This window comes from Furipterus horrens, unplaced genomic scaffold (assembly GCF_987537825.1).
Source record: "Furipterus horrens unplaced genomic scaffold, mFurHor1.1.pri manual_scaffold_7, whole genome shotgun sequence".
Taxonomy (NCBI): Eukaryota; Metazoa; Chordata; class Mammalia; order Chiroptera; family Furipteridae; genus Furipterus; species Furipterus horrens.
Genome location: NW_028327177.1, coordinates 105,532,002 through 105,547,852, shown reverse-complemented (window position 1 = coordinate 105,547,852; position 15,851 = coordinate 105,532,002). Strand labels below are relative to the sequence as shown.

The following is a 15,851-nucleotide window of genomic DNA, read 5'->3' as shown; positions in this document are numbered from 1 at the left end:
CTCGTGTTTTCCCATCTGTGCCAATTTCTTCACCAGGAGAGGGCACTGCCAGTCTGCTCACAGGAGTCCCCCATCTACTGTCTGCCCAACCTCACGCTTCCCAGCAGCATCGGGTTGGTCCACGTGGCTGGGCCCTGAGTCAGCTTCACCAATTCAGGTGGAGGGGGGACTTTGGGAGACGCCTCACCTCCTTCCTGCCCAGAGCTTAGCAAAGCCTTGGATGTTGCAACTGTCCCCCACATCACTTCCCCCTGGAGACAGAGGGCATGGCTATGGCCCAGGGGGTGGGTCTAAGGGTGTGGTTGCCCCATCTGCTGCTCCTGGGGTGTCATAGGAAAGAATCAAGTCAGACAGGAAGGCCTGGGACTGATAGCACTGGCAGGAAGGAATGCCACTCCGGTGAGCTGGTGAGCCAGTGGGGCCCAGGCACATGTCATGTCCCGCCCCCTCCCCGTCACAGGGGTGTGACAGGGCCTCTCCTGCCGTCCTCTTCCCCTGCCCAGCCTGGCATCAGCACAGTCCACACACAGCTCTCCTTGTACCTGACAAGCCTCGGGACCACAGGTAATGGGACATGGGTCAGGGTGAAGGGTTAAACTTTAATCTGCTCTTCAACAGGCCTGATATTTTGTGGTTCTTAGATGGATTTGAATTCCAGCTCTGTGTCTTCCCATCTTGGGTGAAAGCCTCAGTCTCCATACCTGAGAAAATCAGGGGAGGATGACAAATGTTCACTGCCCCCAACCAAGGTTGTTTTGAGGCAGCAGCCAGGCAGAGCAGGTGGCCAACTTTTGATTCTGTCACTAACTTGCTACGGGACCTGACATTCAGAAAACCCCTTGACCTCTCTGAGTCTCAGTTTCCCCATATTTGAAATGAAAGGTCTGACTAGATATCTGAAGGCTTCTCCCACTCTGCCCTGTGGGACCAAACAGCTTTGTCCCTTCAAATCTCTCAGCAAGTGCAGGCAGCTACCCTCCTGTCCTCTCCTTGGAAGCCACCCTGGGCCCTGATCCAGGCCTGTTTGTATGTGGAAGGACGAGGCCAGTTGTCTCCCTGTTCAGGCTCAAAGGCACCTTTGGGGCAGAAGTGCTGAACAGAGAGATCTGGGCCTAGGAAAAGGGGCCCTGCTGCCTGTCAGAGGCTCACCCAGGTGGCATGGCTTAGAGGGAAGCACCCACCCTCCCCATCCCAGCACCACCTTACCCTTCATCCCCAGGCTGTCATCCTAAATCGGAGGAGCCTCTGCTCAGAGCATCTCAGTCCCTCTCCTCAAAGGTGGCCTTTGGGCCTCAGCCAATCTATTTTCCTTTTAAGGGGGACAAGAAAGAGTATATATATTTTATTGTTTTGTTTAGAAATTAAGAGAAAAGTTGAGTCAGGAGTGTGTGTTAAGGGAAGATGTGTTGAGTGAAGTGTGGTGTGTCCTGTTTGGAGTCCAAACTAAGCAGATCAGTAAATAATGAAGACTCCCTCCTGGCTCTGAAACTCCTAGAATTCGAGCTAGTGTAGCCTTCTAAGACCCTAGGTACCTGCGCCTTGCAGTTCCTGAAAAGCCAGCACACTAGCTACATGCCAGGACCCATGCTGGGCACTGCCCTGCCAGAAGCCCTATTTTACTTTCATAACAAACTGATGTATGGAGTCTTTTTTTAAAAAGGTGAACAACTTTATTAAGATATTATTCACGTGCCATAAAATTTACCCCTTTAGAGTGTACAATTCTGTGGTTTTTAGTATATTCACAAAGTAGTGCAACCATCACTACGATCTAATTTAGAATATTTTTATCACCCCCCAAATAACCCCATACTGTTTGGCAGTCACTCCTCACTCCCCCGGCCCCCTGGCTAGCACTAATCTGCTCTTTGTCTCTATGGATTTGCTTTTTCTAGACATTTCATTTAAATGGAATCATACCATAGATGATCCTTTCTGACTGAGCATAATTTTTTCAAGGTTTATACATGTTGTAGCATGTGCCAGCACTTCTTCCTCTTCATGGCTAAATAATATTGTATTGCATAATTATATCACACTTTGTTTATTCATTCACCAGGTGATGGGCATTTGGATTGTTTCTACATTTTGGTTATTAAGAATGCTTCTGTGAACATTCATGTACAAGTCTTTGTGTGAACATGTTTTTAATTCTCTCAGGTATATATCTAGGAGTGGAGTTGGTCATATGATAAGTTTATGCTTAACATTTTGAGAAACTGTCACATTTTTTCCCAAAGCCTCTGTACTATTTTTACAATCTCATCAACCATGTGTGAAGGCTCCAATTTTCCACATCATTATAACACTTGTATTTCTTATATTACCCATCCTATTAGATGTGCAGTAGTATCTCACTGTGGTTTTCATTTGCATTTCCCTAGTGACTAATGATATCAAGCATCGTTTTTGTTTTTTTTTTTAAATTTCAAAAGATTTTATTTAGTTATTTTTAGAGAGAGAAGAAGGGAGGGAGAAAGAGAGGGAGGGAAACATCAATGTGCAAGATACATTGATCGGTTGCCTCTTACACACCTCCAACTGGGGACCTGGCCTGCAACCCAGACATGTGCCCTGACTGGAAATCGAACCAGCAACCTTTCGGTTCCCAGGCCAGCATTTAATCCACTGAGCCACACAAGCCAGGGTGTCAACTATCTTTCAATATGCTATTAAGCATTTGTATATCTTCTTCAGAGAAATGTCTGTTGAAATCCTTGGATTCTTTTAAAATTGGGTTATTTGTCTTTTTATTGTTGAGTAGTAGTCATGCCCATTTTTCCAGAGGATTCTGAGGCTCTGAGAATGGATATGGCTTTCTGAGGTCTTCACAGTCAGTGATGGGTCGAGGTAGGAACTGAATCCAGGTCTGTCTGACATTCAAGAGCCCGCAAGCTCTTTCTATACATTTGAATATCTCCTTTTTGGTTTCTGTTGTTGCCAGTTGTGTGTGGGGGCGGTGGGGATGAGAGGCGAAGAGAGAAGAGAAGAGGAGAGGAGAGAAGAGGAAAGGAGAGGAGAGGAGAGGAGAGGAGAGGAGAGGAGAGGAGAGGAGAGGAGAGGAGAGGAGAGGAGAGGAGAGGAGAGGAGAGGAGAGACAGAAAGAGAAAAACTTAGATGAAAGAATAAGAAACAGGAGATTGGATTGGCTCTGTTCATATAGGCACCCATCTGGGGGAGTCAGAGTCAGGGAAAGCCTATTAAGACTTTTTGATTTCTTCCCATTAATTGTAAAACATATGGGGGGGGGGGCCTCAGAAAAGTTTATTGGGTGTCACACTCCCACCTAGTTTTATGCATCCCTAAATCTGAAATAAATCTGATTAGACCCCAAAATGCAAACAGGGACTAGCATGCCCTAGTATGTAGCTGGGTCTCAGGGTCTGGTGCAGTAGTCATCACACTTTCTGATTGCACACTCTTCTCCAGAAAAATGCTTAGGCATCTCCAACATATACATATTTATAGATCTAAACATTATATACAAATACTGTGGACCATTAGCTAATGTCTCAAGGCCCAATATGTGCCAAGAGTGAATTTTCTCACTGATGATAGTGAATGGAGGTTCACTTTTCAATTCATTTTCTTATTATTATTTCACTAAGCAATTGTGTATGAGATAGATCCCATTCATTGTTGTGTTCAACGTGGTAACATGGCTGATGAATAACTTGAACTAGGACTGGGAGCGGGTCTGTCTCCCACATTTCCTGCTGCTTGTTTGTACTTTCTAGATTAAAGTTATCTTCATTTGAGGTTCCTTGCAGGGACTCTTTGAAACCACTTGTCCATGCTATGGGGGGCTGATCCAGTTAAAGCTGTATTGTTTGTTTCTGGAATGTACCCAGCCCAGCACAAGTACACTGCAATATGTCGAAACAGGCTGAATGCAGAAAATGGAAAATGTGGCCACAGCAGACCTGACTATATTGTTAAGCTCCCCAGTGGCCTCTGGGGTCCCCATGGACCCCTGGGGACATATGGCCAAGGGTGCACCTCAGAGTTGAACTATATACTATTAACTATTTTTAGTTAAGTAGAAATAGATGAACTAATATTTTCCTCCTGCGCCATGGAGATTATTATTTGAGAGAGTAGTAGGTTCTGAGCTAAGGTTGCCTAAGCTCACCCCAGCCATTCCTCCGCTTGCCACCTCTCATGGTAGGTGCTCATGACCACTGCCAAATGGATGTCATTTTAAGAAAATTCTTTTGTATAGTGAGCTGGCACCTGTCCTGGTGGCTCCCCAAGGTGCCCACCCCTCCCTGTGAGCTTACAGCCCACTTGTTTCCCTGTCCTGAAGGAGTCCTGCAGAGACTTGGGGATAATGACCAGGTCTGTCCATGCAGTGCTCATCCCTAGGCTGAGCACCCTGCTCCACCAACCACACTTGGGTGTGGCCTCTGTACCCCCACAACCTCTGGATTCTCTCTGTTTTCCCAGATCCTGCCCCATGCAGGACCCAGGATTGCACTCAGGATAGGGGATGGTAGAATATGGGTCACCTTCTTTACTATAGACTCTGTGCTTCTATTAATATGACCTAAGGCTGTGTCATTAACCTTTGGCATTTTAGTTATGATGTGTCTTGGTGTGGGCCTCTTTGGGTTCATCTTGTTTAGGACTCTCTGTGCTTCATGGATTTGTATATCTCTTTCCTTCACCAGCTAGGGAAGTTTTCAGCCTTTATTTCTTCAAGTAGGTTTTCAGTCCTTACTCTCTATCTTCTTCTTGTACCCCTATAATGCAAATGTTGTTCTGCTTAATGTTGTCCCAGAGGTCGCTTCAACTACTCTCATTTTTTTGGATTCTCCCCCTGCCCCTTTTTTTGCTGTTCAACTTGTAGTGTGTTTGTTCAACTACATTGTTTTCCAAGTCACTGATTCAGTTCTCTGCTTTATCTAATCTGCTCTTGATTCTCTTTAACGTATTCTTCATTTCAATAATTGTATTCTTCATCTCTGACTGTTGGTTTTTTTTACAGTTTCTATCTCTTTGTGCAAGTTCTCACTGAGTTCATTTATTCTTCTCCTAAGTTCATTGAACATCCTTATCACCAGTGTTTTGAACTCTGCATCTGGAAGATTGTTTGCCTCTGTTTTGTTTAGTTCTTTTCTTGGAGTTTTGTCCTGTTCTTTCATTTGGGACATGTTTCTTTGTCTCCTCATTTTGGCTGCCTCCCTGTGTTTGTTTCTATGTATTAGATAGATCTTCTGTATCTCAGTTTTGGAAGGGTGGCCTTATGTGCCCAAGGACCTAGGGTGCGTTAGTGGTTGGGGTAGGGCCAGGCTCTCAGTTTCATAACAGCTGACTCAGTTTCCTTCTGCAGCCTTTTTCAGCCTTTGCTCTGAGATTGGGGGAGAATTTGTGACTTACATCTTGGGATCCCAGAGTTGGAGAAAAGACTATCTCTGTTCCATGTCCCTGGGGTCTCACCCTCTGTTTCTGATTCATTCTTCTTCCCAATTGTTCTAATAGAAGGATGGAAGAACTCTAGACCCAGGAGCCTGACACTGTCTGAAGGGGGCAGCGAAAGTGCCCAGGCCTGGATTTTTGGATGGAGAGGCTGACCCCAGACATATCAGGGATTGAAGCAAGTGGCATTTCTCAAGCTGTGCTGAAAGACATTGAACCACATTCTGGGGAAAAGGACTGTACTCTTGCATAATGTAAGAATGTTCTCTTCTATAGGTCTTCTCAGAGTCTTTAATACACAATGCACTGTGGAGCTCCAAGAAAGGGGCTTTGGAAAGCAGTGTTGCCCAAAGTTATTTGAACACAAAATTCCCTTTTTTCTTGGAGCATGTCAAGGGCCCACTGTTCCCTACAGGATACTATATGTATATGTTGTTCTGTGCCTTCTTGCAGGTCACGTCAACACTGTATTCCAAACTTCTTTGCTGATTGAGTGGATACATCTTGAAGGCTTTAATTAGAGAGGAGCATTAGGCCCCTAGAATGTCAGAGTTAGAAGAATCTTGTAGAGTGCAGCCCAACTTCTACTTACAGGGAAACTGAAGCTCAGGGCAACCCAGCAGTACGTGTGGAGGAGGAAGCCAGAGGCAGGCAAGCCCATTGTTAAACTGTTGTAACACACAGGGGAGAGGTTCTGGCGGTCTGAGTGGACCGCGCTCTATCTAGCATGTAATGCCCTTGTTAATAACAGCGATTTCCCTGAGCCACACTCTAACCATAACCTTGATCCTAATATCAGACCCCCTGAGTGATAAGCACCAGAGGAGAGATTCCTGGAAACTGTCTCTGTTGATGGTGTACCTGGGGAAATCTGGTCATGAGCCGAATTTGAGAAACATTGGATATGGAAGAGGAGAGGGGAGACTCTTACTTAAGTGCCACTATTCTAGGTTTGTTATTGGCATAATATAACTTAATGCCCCATTTTATAGATGAGAAACTGAGGCTGAGAGGGGCCAGGTAGCTAAGGGACAGGGATAAGAACACAGTTATGACCAGCCACAATGAGAACAGGGAAACCAAACCCCCTTGAAGGGAAAATTGGACAAGCTTGAGCTTTGACTGGCTGTGGAAGAAGGAGTCAGGGCATCCTTCTTGCCTTTGGAGTTTAGGGTCCCAGAGTAATGGTAGACTCAGAGATGAAACCTGTTTGGGAAAGAAGGTGTTCAACATCTGCAGGGCTCCAGGCTGTGGCAGGCATGAGTGTTAGAGACTGCGGTGGGCAGAGTAATAGCCTTCCAAGACATAACCACCCCTGGAAACTATGATTATGATAGATTACATGGCAAAGGAGATTTAAGATTGCAGATAGATTTAGGATTATTCATCAACTGCCCCTCTTTTTTTTTAAAGTGTATTTTATTGATTATGTTGTTATAGTAGTTCCAATTTTTTCCCCTTTGCTCCCCTCTTCCCAGTACCCCCCTTCCCTCCAGCAATCTCACCCCCCTTATTTCATGTCCATGGGTCATGCATATAAGTTCTTTGGCTTCACCCTTTCCTATGTTATTCTTAACTTCCCCCTGTCTATTTTGTACCAACCAATTATGCTTCTTAATCCCTGCACCATTTCCCCATTTCTCCCCCTTCCCCCTCCCAGCTGATAACCCTCCAAATGATCCCCATACCTATGATTATGTTCCTATTCTGGTTTGCTTAGTTGGATTTTGTTTTTATTTTTTAGATTCAGTTGTTAGTTTGTTGTCATTTTAGTGTTCATAATTTTGATCTTTTTTTTTAAAGGAAAAGAGCATAACAAAACTTGTTTATATTTATTAAAGGTTTTGACAATGAGGGTTTCATAAATGTCATGAATTCTATTTGCTACATAATAACCATCTATTTCTAAGCAGGAGACATATGCCATATTACAGCAACTGTTTTAATGTGTAAAATCATTCTGAATTCTTACTATAAAAATATTTGGCTAAAATAACAAACATCTTGGCAATAAAACTGACAATATAGTTTAAGTAATATATTTCAGAAATGTCTCGTAGAAAAGATGGGTATGTTTTCTTTTGCCAGATAAACTCTGAACAAAGTTAAGGTGCCAAAGCTAGAAAGAAACCTCCTACCACCAGAAAAAACAGCACGTAATACGGACTTCCTCCACGTCAAAGAGACAACCACTTAATGACAATGACTTACTATACTTAAGAAAATAGAATATGCTCTTCAGAAGGAAATGACATTACAAGATAATTCTTATAAACCAACCTCTTATTGAAGTTTTGAATAGCTTTTCAGAGAACTAATCACAAAATGGATAAAGATAATTTATATGATGTTAAAGGATACTTTTATATTACAATTCCCCCTTCAAATATAAACAAGTCAAATATAAACACACTTGTCAAACTGTGATTCTCTTAAGCATTTCTTTACTACCACACTCAACTACTAGCGGCATTTGGATGCAAAGGTTTAACTCGTGCTAATCTGGACAAGCCTAGGCAGAGACTCTGGCTTGGAGACTTAACAGACAGCCCTGCCAGTGGACTGCTGCTGGTGCTGCTACTTCCGGATACCGCTGAAAGAAAACATATCACCCGATGCTGATAATGTTAGAAATCTCTTAACAAAAACCAATTCATAAAATAAATGAAGCAATAAATGTAATTAAGCATTATTCTGCTACACAGGTTCTATCAACTTATAAACAAGATCAAAATAATGGAAAGTACTAAAGAGCAGACAAAAATATAGTATTACCTATTTTCAAAGATTCCCAGAAGGTAAGGTCATGATACCAATATTTTAAGTGTAAAGGATAAAACAGATAAACTGGGAACAAATAACATTGGCTGTAATGGGGAAAGAAATGAATGCAATCATCATTTTTAAAGTAGAAAAATCTAATGCATTTTTTAAAACTAATTTTTACAAGTACTCTGAAAGAATCTATTTTTTCAAATACTATACCTCCTTAAACATGACAAGTACTATTTTTGTTTATTTATATTGGCTTCATTTATGCTACCCCTCTAACATAGCAACTATTTCTATCAAGTATTAAATTTCAAAATTTATCCACATAAATGTCCATAGTTGATCATGACTGTAGTCATAAAAAGTACAACTGTGTATACTTTACTCAAGTAAAGAGTTACAAACACTTCCATGTTTCTAATCATCTGATTTATCATTCTTAATTGCATGTATGTGCCATATTTCAATTTTTTTTCAACAAACTTTCAGACTGTTTCATTTCTCACCATTTTTATATAAATGGTTATAAAAATCTGATCACTTATTACTTTTCTCTTCTTTTGAATTCTTTTTAAGGAATAAATTCCCAAAGGACAGGTTTATTTTTGTGACTCCTGTCAAGCTGTCCTATAAAGTGATTATAAATTTATAGTAAATAATGATATCTGCTACCCCACAATCCAGGGTGACCTGGATTATACTGCTTTATTATTTTCTATTTGAGAGATATAATAGTATTTTATTATTTGAATTTACATTTCCTTAATTGCCAGTGAGACTGAAGTTCTTTTCATATTTATCTCTACTTGTACTTCTTGTGAGCATTAGTATGTTCATGTCCTTGCTACATTTTCCCATTGGGATCTTGGTGGTCTTCTCATATTTAAATAAAACAGTAACTAACTGGCAATCTCAGGGTAAAATCTAGCTCTCAGATATATTGTTTGGTCCACGTGACATTAAAAAAAAAAAGTCAGGTTTTAAAAACTAGGAGATTTCACATTAAAATTCAGATTTCTGGCTTCTCTTGAAGAAAAAATCAGATTTGTAAATAACAGGCCAATAATCCTGCATGTAAACAATTAGATGGAGCTGAGCAACAGCTGCTTCCTTCCAAAGAGCATGAGATCTCAAGTCCAACACAACCTACCTACTCAAGTTTATAAACCAGGCCCGATTCCCTCCCATTACTTGTCCTGCCCTTTCAATGAATATCTGTGAGCACTTTCTGCTTTATATCAACTCTTTATGCATCCATTCCACAGCATTCCATTATTTCCTTTTTATCTTTTTGATTATGCTACCTTTAAATTTCTAGTCATTATATCATTTCTTTTAAACTTCTTTTGTTGTGGAATCACTAATTATTCTCAAATACACATTAAGGATTATCCTTGAAATGACATGGCATCATTAGTTCAGTAACTACCTCCTTTCCTTCTCCAAAACACTTTTAAGTCCCCATTAAAATCTTAGACTTTTTAAACCAGAAAAGACTTTAAGATTATACAGTGCCTAATATTTCAGATGAAATGAAGATTCAGAAATTAAAATAATCATATCTCAGGCCTAAATCTGTATAATAACACCTAGTTATAACTAGGGGAGTGACTAATGAAGAAATGTCACTGAGAAGTAAAGTAAACCTGAGTAGACTTGGATGACTCAGAGGAGAGGGGACAAATGAAGAAAGACATACTAGAAAAAGAAAACTGGATAAAGAGCAAAAAATGTATTAACTCCACTGGAACAGAGGATTCATGTGGTTGGACAAGGGAAAGTGGAAACAACTAGTTAGGAAGCAAGTGACCAATAGTTTGGGTATAAAATGAAAAGGACTGGATTAGGGTTTTAGTAATGTCAAGTAGCATGAAGGTCAAAGGATTCTCGAACCATCAGTGAGACTTGGCTGGTGGGACCCACTTAGGTCTCTTGCTTTCAGCTGAAGGACTACAGATTTGCAATGGTTTCCTAGAGGTCTCTGACGAACAAGAAACGTTTTTTGGTGAAGGGTGAGATTCTGATTTGATGGCAGCTGGAGCAGAGTCTACTGAAGTCACTAATTCATTACATTTGGATTTAGGTTTCTTCTCTTTCTTTAGAACTGGGGATTTAACCTTCACTTCTTTCTTTTTAATTTCTTTACTTTTTCTCATAGTGAAGTCTTCATCATTATCTTCACTCTCATTAAAATCAGAATCATCCTCAGAATCTCCATCAGTTTCAAAGTCTGGCTCAGAGTCATCAGCGCTGTCACCATCACTGCCCTCCAAAAGAATCTTCCTCTGTTGCACCACTGCCTTAGATGCTGCTTTTCTTTTCCCTTGAGCACCATGAGAATCCTCCTCCTCAGTAATCTTGTCCATATCTAAATAATTACTGGCTACACTGCAATTGGAGATATGGGGAGACTTATCCATTGTTTCTGGTTCACTATTGCCACATTTTTCATTGCCTTGAGATTCCTCCAAATCAATAGTTACTGTTGGAAGTTCCTTCACTGATAATGCTAGCACAGCTTCTAAATCTCTCTGGTAGAGTTTGTCATCTAAAGGCATCCTTTTTTTAGGAGTTTTCTCTTGTAATGAGATGTCTTCTTTCTGGAGATTCTTTAATTTAGGATTTGGTTTTTCTAGTTTTAACTCCTTTGTTGCTGTTCTGGATTTCTTATTTAAAGGTCCAGTTGCAGAAACAAAATCATCATCACTATCAGAGTCCTCAAACTGTGAGTAATTGACTGGCTTCTTATTCCTCACTGGCCGCACCATGGCTCCCTCCAAGGCTGGATATTGGCAGCTATCAAGTTCTTGTTGGCAGCAGAGGTGGTTTCAATTCCCGCCCAAACCCAGACCTGATCTTTTTTTAAGTAAATCCCTTTGACATTTCATATAATGAAGGCTTGGTGATGATGAGCTCCTTTAGCTTTATCTTGTCTGGGAAGAACTTCATCTGCCCTTCCATTCTAAATGATAACTTTGCTGGATACAGTAATCATGATTGTAAGTCTTTGCTTTTCATCACCTTGAATACTTGCCAGTCCCTTCTTGCCTGCAAAGATCCTTTTGAGAAATCAGCTGATAGTCATATAGGCACCCCTTTGTAGGTAACTCTCTGCTTTTCTCTTGCTTCTTTTAAGATTCTCTCTTGAACTTGAACCTTTGGCATTTTAATGATGATGTGTCTTGGTTGGTCCTTTTTGGGCCTAGCTTGTTTGGGATTCTCTGTGCTTCCTGGACTTGTATGTCTATTTCCTTCACCAAATTTGGGAGTTTCCCTTAATTATTTTCTCATATAAGTTTTCAATTTCTTGCTCTTTCTCTTCTCCTTTTGGCACCCCTTTGGTTTGGATGTTGGCATGTTTAAAGTTGTCCCACAGGTTCCTAAGCCTCTCCTCATTTTTTTCAGTTCTTGTTTCCTCATTCTGTACTGGTTGACCATTTTTTTCTTCCTTATGTTCCAAATCATTGATTTGAACCCCAGTTTTCTTCCCTTCACCATTGGTTTTGTGTGGACTTTCCTTTGTTTCATTTAGCATAGACTTCACTTCTTCCCTATGCATTTGCCATATTATGTAAGCATATTTTTCAAGGCTGTGAGCATCTTTATCACCAGTGTTTTGAATTCTGCATCTGTTAGGTTGGCTATCTCCTCATCTCTTAGTTCTCCCACTGGAACTTTGATCTGTTCCTTCTTTGAGCCATACTTCTCTGTCTCCTCATCTTGACAGACTTCTGTGTTTGTTTGCCTCTGTGTCTTGGGTAGAGCTGTCGCACCTGTTATGTTGTAAGGGGTGGAGCCTTAGGTATTCATCAGTACAAGGCGACCTGTTTCACCATGTTGTGGCACTGTGTGGGGGGGAGGGGTCCAAGAGAGAACAATGCCACCTGCTCAGCACTGGCCCCTTTTCCAGGCATTTCTCCCACTTCTGTATGGGCCTGGCACCTCTCTAGCTGTTGCCTGGGCTGCCATTCCCAGATTGGGTGAGTCTGTGGATGTTCTAGGAGCAGGGATGGGGGAGGGCAGGCTTTAAACAAGTGGACTCTGCTGAGAGACTAACAGTTTCTTTCTCTGCCCCAACCTCCACTGGTTTGCACAGTCAAATGCAATGAGGCTTTATTTCCTCGGTGCTGGGACTGTGAGATGCACAATCTGGTCTGGTGCTGGAAGCACTTCCCAGGTGTCCCTCCCACCTTTTTAAAATGTGTGACTTCACTTTCTGCCAGCCTGCCACTGCTGCCACTGCTGCTACTGCTGCTGCCACCACACTGCATCCTCTCTGCCCTGGCTCCACCCCTCCTACCTGTCTCAGTGAGTATTTCTTCTTTATATCTTTGTTTGTTGAATTTGCATGCATCTTGGTTTTCTGGAACTTCTGGTTGTCTCTAGTTTTGATGTACTTGTATTCCTTCTTAGTTGTGGAGGGAGACATAGCGTGTCTGTCTAGGCCTCCATCTTGGCCGGAAGTCCCATCAACTGCCCTTAACATAAGGAGATGATCTTGGATGATCTGGGTGAGCCCAGTGTAATCACAAAGATCCTTAAAAGTGGAAGACGAAGGCAGAAATTGAGGTCAGAGTGGTGCAGTGGGAGGACTTGACCTGATATCTTCGGCTTTGGTGGTGAGAGAAGGGGCCACAAGCCAAAGAATGTGAGTTGCCTCTAGAAGCTGGAAAAAGTAGGGAAAATGAAGAATAAGGAGAGGGAAGAGTGAAAGTGGGGAGAGAAGAAGAAGAGGAAGGAGAAGAAAGTAAAACAGTAGCAAGGAAACAGATTTCCCCCCAGGGCCTTCAGAAGGGAAGGCAGCCCTACTGATGCCTTGATTTTAGTCCAGTGAGGCCAGTGTTGGGCTTCTAACCTACAGAATTGTGAGACTCTCAATTTGTGTTGTTGTTTTAAGCCTCTAAGTTTGTGGGAATTTGTTACAGAAGCAATAGAAACCAGTGAGGAGTTGAACCAGCCATAACATGTTCGTTGTACTCGGCAAGGGTACAAGCCTCTAGGGCAAGATCTTCAGGGCAACTGCTTCTAAAGCAGTTACAGGGAGGGGGAAAGGAATGAACAGTGGAAGTCTGCAACCCAGCCTGGAGCTGAGACGCAACCCCTTGTATGGAGGACTTCAGGGGCCCTGCCCACATCTTGCTCTGGGAGGCTAGAGTGAAATCTGTGGACCCCTCTGTCCCTAGCCATGCTTTTCTCTGCCTAGAATCTCAGAGCCTTCCTCACACATTAGTCTTAATTACCATGCTTTGGTTGCAAGTCACAGCAACCACCTCAGGCTACCAAAAACAGACTTTTTTGGGAGGGTATGGGGGTCTTACAGAAGAGAGGGAATTATTGAGGAACCAGATGCAGAACAGACAATGGTCAGGAACTGAAACAATATGACAGCCTCTTCAGGGCCCTGGGAGGGAGAGGCTGATGGTTTAACATGGATGAAGGGCAGGGGTCCTTCTAGGATTTCCATACCAAATAAGCAAGAGCAGGGGATACAATCAGTTTGGGGATACTTGTCCTGATCTGTATCTGCATGTTTGGGGTGCACACTTGTTTGGTAGGCTTGGGAAGATGGAGGAGATTAGCAAGGGCTCTAACTTGCCCCTTTGGTGTAATAGCCAGAAGGGAGCTTCGATGCCAGGTGGGCAGAAATAGCAAGTGCCCACCTCTCTTTCAGCTCTGTTCCCCTCCCAGCTACTGTTTCTGCTTCCCGTGCCCCCTACTCCAGTTCCAGCCTGGGCTTGTTGAACTGAACTGGCTCTGCATTCGTGGCCCCGAGGAATGTTCCTCACAGTTTACTTGCAGGAAAATTGACCATTAGCCTGGCATTCAAAGCCCAGGACTATTTCCACAGCCTCAGGGGCCTCCTACCCTTTCAACTGCCCACTGCCAACCAACCCCTCCACTAAATCTTTCTCTCACTCTGCCTTTTGCCACCTGTTGAAATCCAACTCAATCTTAGGTGCCTCAGCCCCTCCTCCAGGAAGGGACACCAGCTAAAGATAAGCAGCCCCCGAATCAAGAGACAGTGTTCTGGAGCCAGCCTCGCCCTTGAGTTGTTGTGTGACCTTGTGCAAGTTCCTCTGTTTATAGGCCTCAGTTTCCCCATCTGTGAAATAGGAGAATAATCCCTACCCTGCCTCCCTCCTAGTGAGTATGAAGATGGAATGAGCTGGGCAGGGAAAGGGCTATGAGGCTGTGATGGCCCAGTGTCTCCTACTAGTCCTCCCACCTTGGGCCCAGGCCCTTGTGACAGCAGAAGCTTAGAAAATCTGGGCGGAACTGAAGGGGAAATCCAGTTTAGCAAGACCTGTGGGTGCAGAGGCCCTGGCACCACCAGTGACTCAGCAGGGCTGGACTTTCTGGAGAAAAGTGCTAGAAAGTTAGTTCATTTCCTTGTAGAATCAGCCTCAAATGGGGGGCCACCTGAAAGAGAGGGCCCTAGAGGTCTCTAACCTGGGCTAGGGATGAGGGTTCTCTGTCAGGGCAGGGGTTGGATTTGGGTCCATCTGTAAGCCGGGAGAACTTGGACAAGTCATTTTGTCTATCTCAACTGCAGTTTTTTCCTGCATGAAATAAGACTCGCACGAATGAAATAAGATCGCGGGGAATATGCCATGTTTCTTTCCTCTTCGTGCTTTCTTCCTTCACTTCTCGGTCAGCTCCCTGGGGTCCATCTCGGCTCAAAGTCACATGCGCTGAATTTGAGCTTTTGTTTGTTATTATTTTTAATGTGAAGATTTATTTTCCTTTTAAATATTTTATTGTTTGTTATTACAGTTGTCCCAATTTCTCCCTCTTTGCCCCCCATTCCCACTGTCAAACCCCTCAGCATTGTGCATGTCCATGGGTCATGCATATATTGAACTTGAGCTTTTAGAAGCCCCTCCCAGCATCCCTCTGCCAGCACCTGATGTTACACCACTAGTGCTCTGTCCTTTGTGTTAAGTGTTGCCTTGCACATTGATCCTTGACTTTTAAACTATAAAAATTCTATTTATCTTTTCTCATAGTAGAAATATGGGTGAAGGAGGGGTGGGACAAGGATAGCTTCTACCATTTTCTCTTTCCTGATGGATCAGTGTGCTGAAGAACTTCCCAAGAAAGTGTCTTGGCTATGAGGACACTTGCTTAGGGCTCCACCAGAGGTAAAATATAAGCTAAGTCAGCATCATTTGCATAGCACTCCCATGACTCCTTCTTTCCTGGCAGAAATGACAAGGGCCTGGGAAGCGGTACTAGCACCTGTCCTTCTAGCCCCCAGCATGGACTGAGCAACTACCCTTGTTCAGCCACTTATTAGCTATGGGGCTCTGGTCAAATTTCTTTGCCTTTCTGTGCCTCAGTGTTCTTAATCTATAAAATGGGCACAACTGGTGAGCCCTTCTAGGGTTGTGATGGGGAATATATGAATTAACACATGTAACATGTTTAGGTCATTGCCTGGCAGATAGTGAGCACTTATTTGTTATTGTCATCATCATTATCATTTTTGCCTTCTGTCAGGCCCTGTGCAGTTTGGTGATACATAGATAAATCAGCTTCCATCCCTAACCCTGACTGGGTTTATGATCTAAAGGAAGAGGCACACCCTGGGTGTGCCAGACCCTCCACTGAGCACTGGGCACTATCTAGAATGGTGGTTTCTGGAGTTATGCAACAAGGTG

At 43.0% G+C, this 15,851-nt stretch overlaps 2 protein-coding genes across 2 annotated transcripts in view; one reads left to right on the top strand and one right to left on the bottom strand.

Annotated features, from left to right (window-relative positions):
* Positions 1-505: 505 nt before the first annotated feature.
* The window catches only part of TMEM40 (transmembrane protein 40), a 36,730-nt gene continuing 21,384 nt past the window's right edge, over positions 506-15,851 (top strand). The window contains 1 exon segment of the mRNA XM_090284201.1: positions 506-564. The gene's annotated coding sequence lies outside the window, so the exon portion shown is untranslated.
* Positions 7,846-11,035, bottom strand: LOC150004967 (RAD51-associated protein 1-like). The gene is given in 2 exon segments (XM_090284200.1): positions 7,846-7,998; positions 10,084-11,035. Coding segments are annotated over 2 exon segments (999 nt in total). The 5' UTR covers positions 10,959-11,035; the 3' UTR covers positions 7,846-7,874.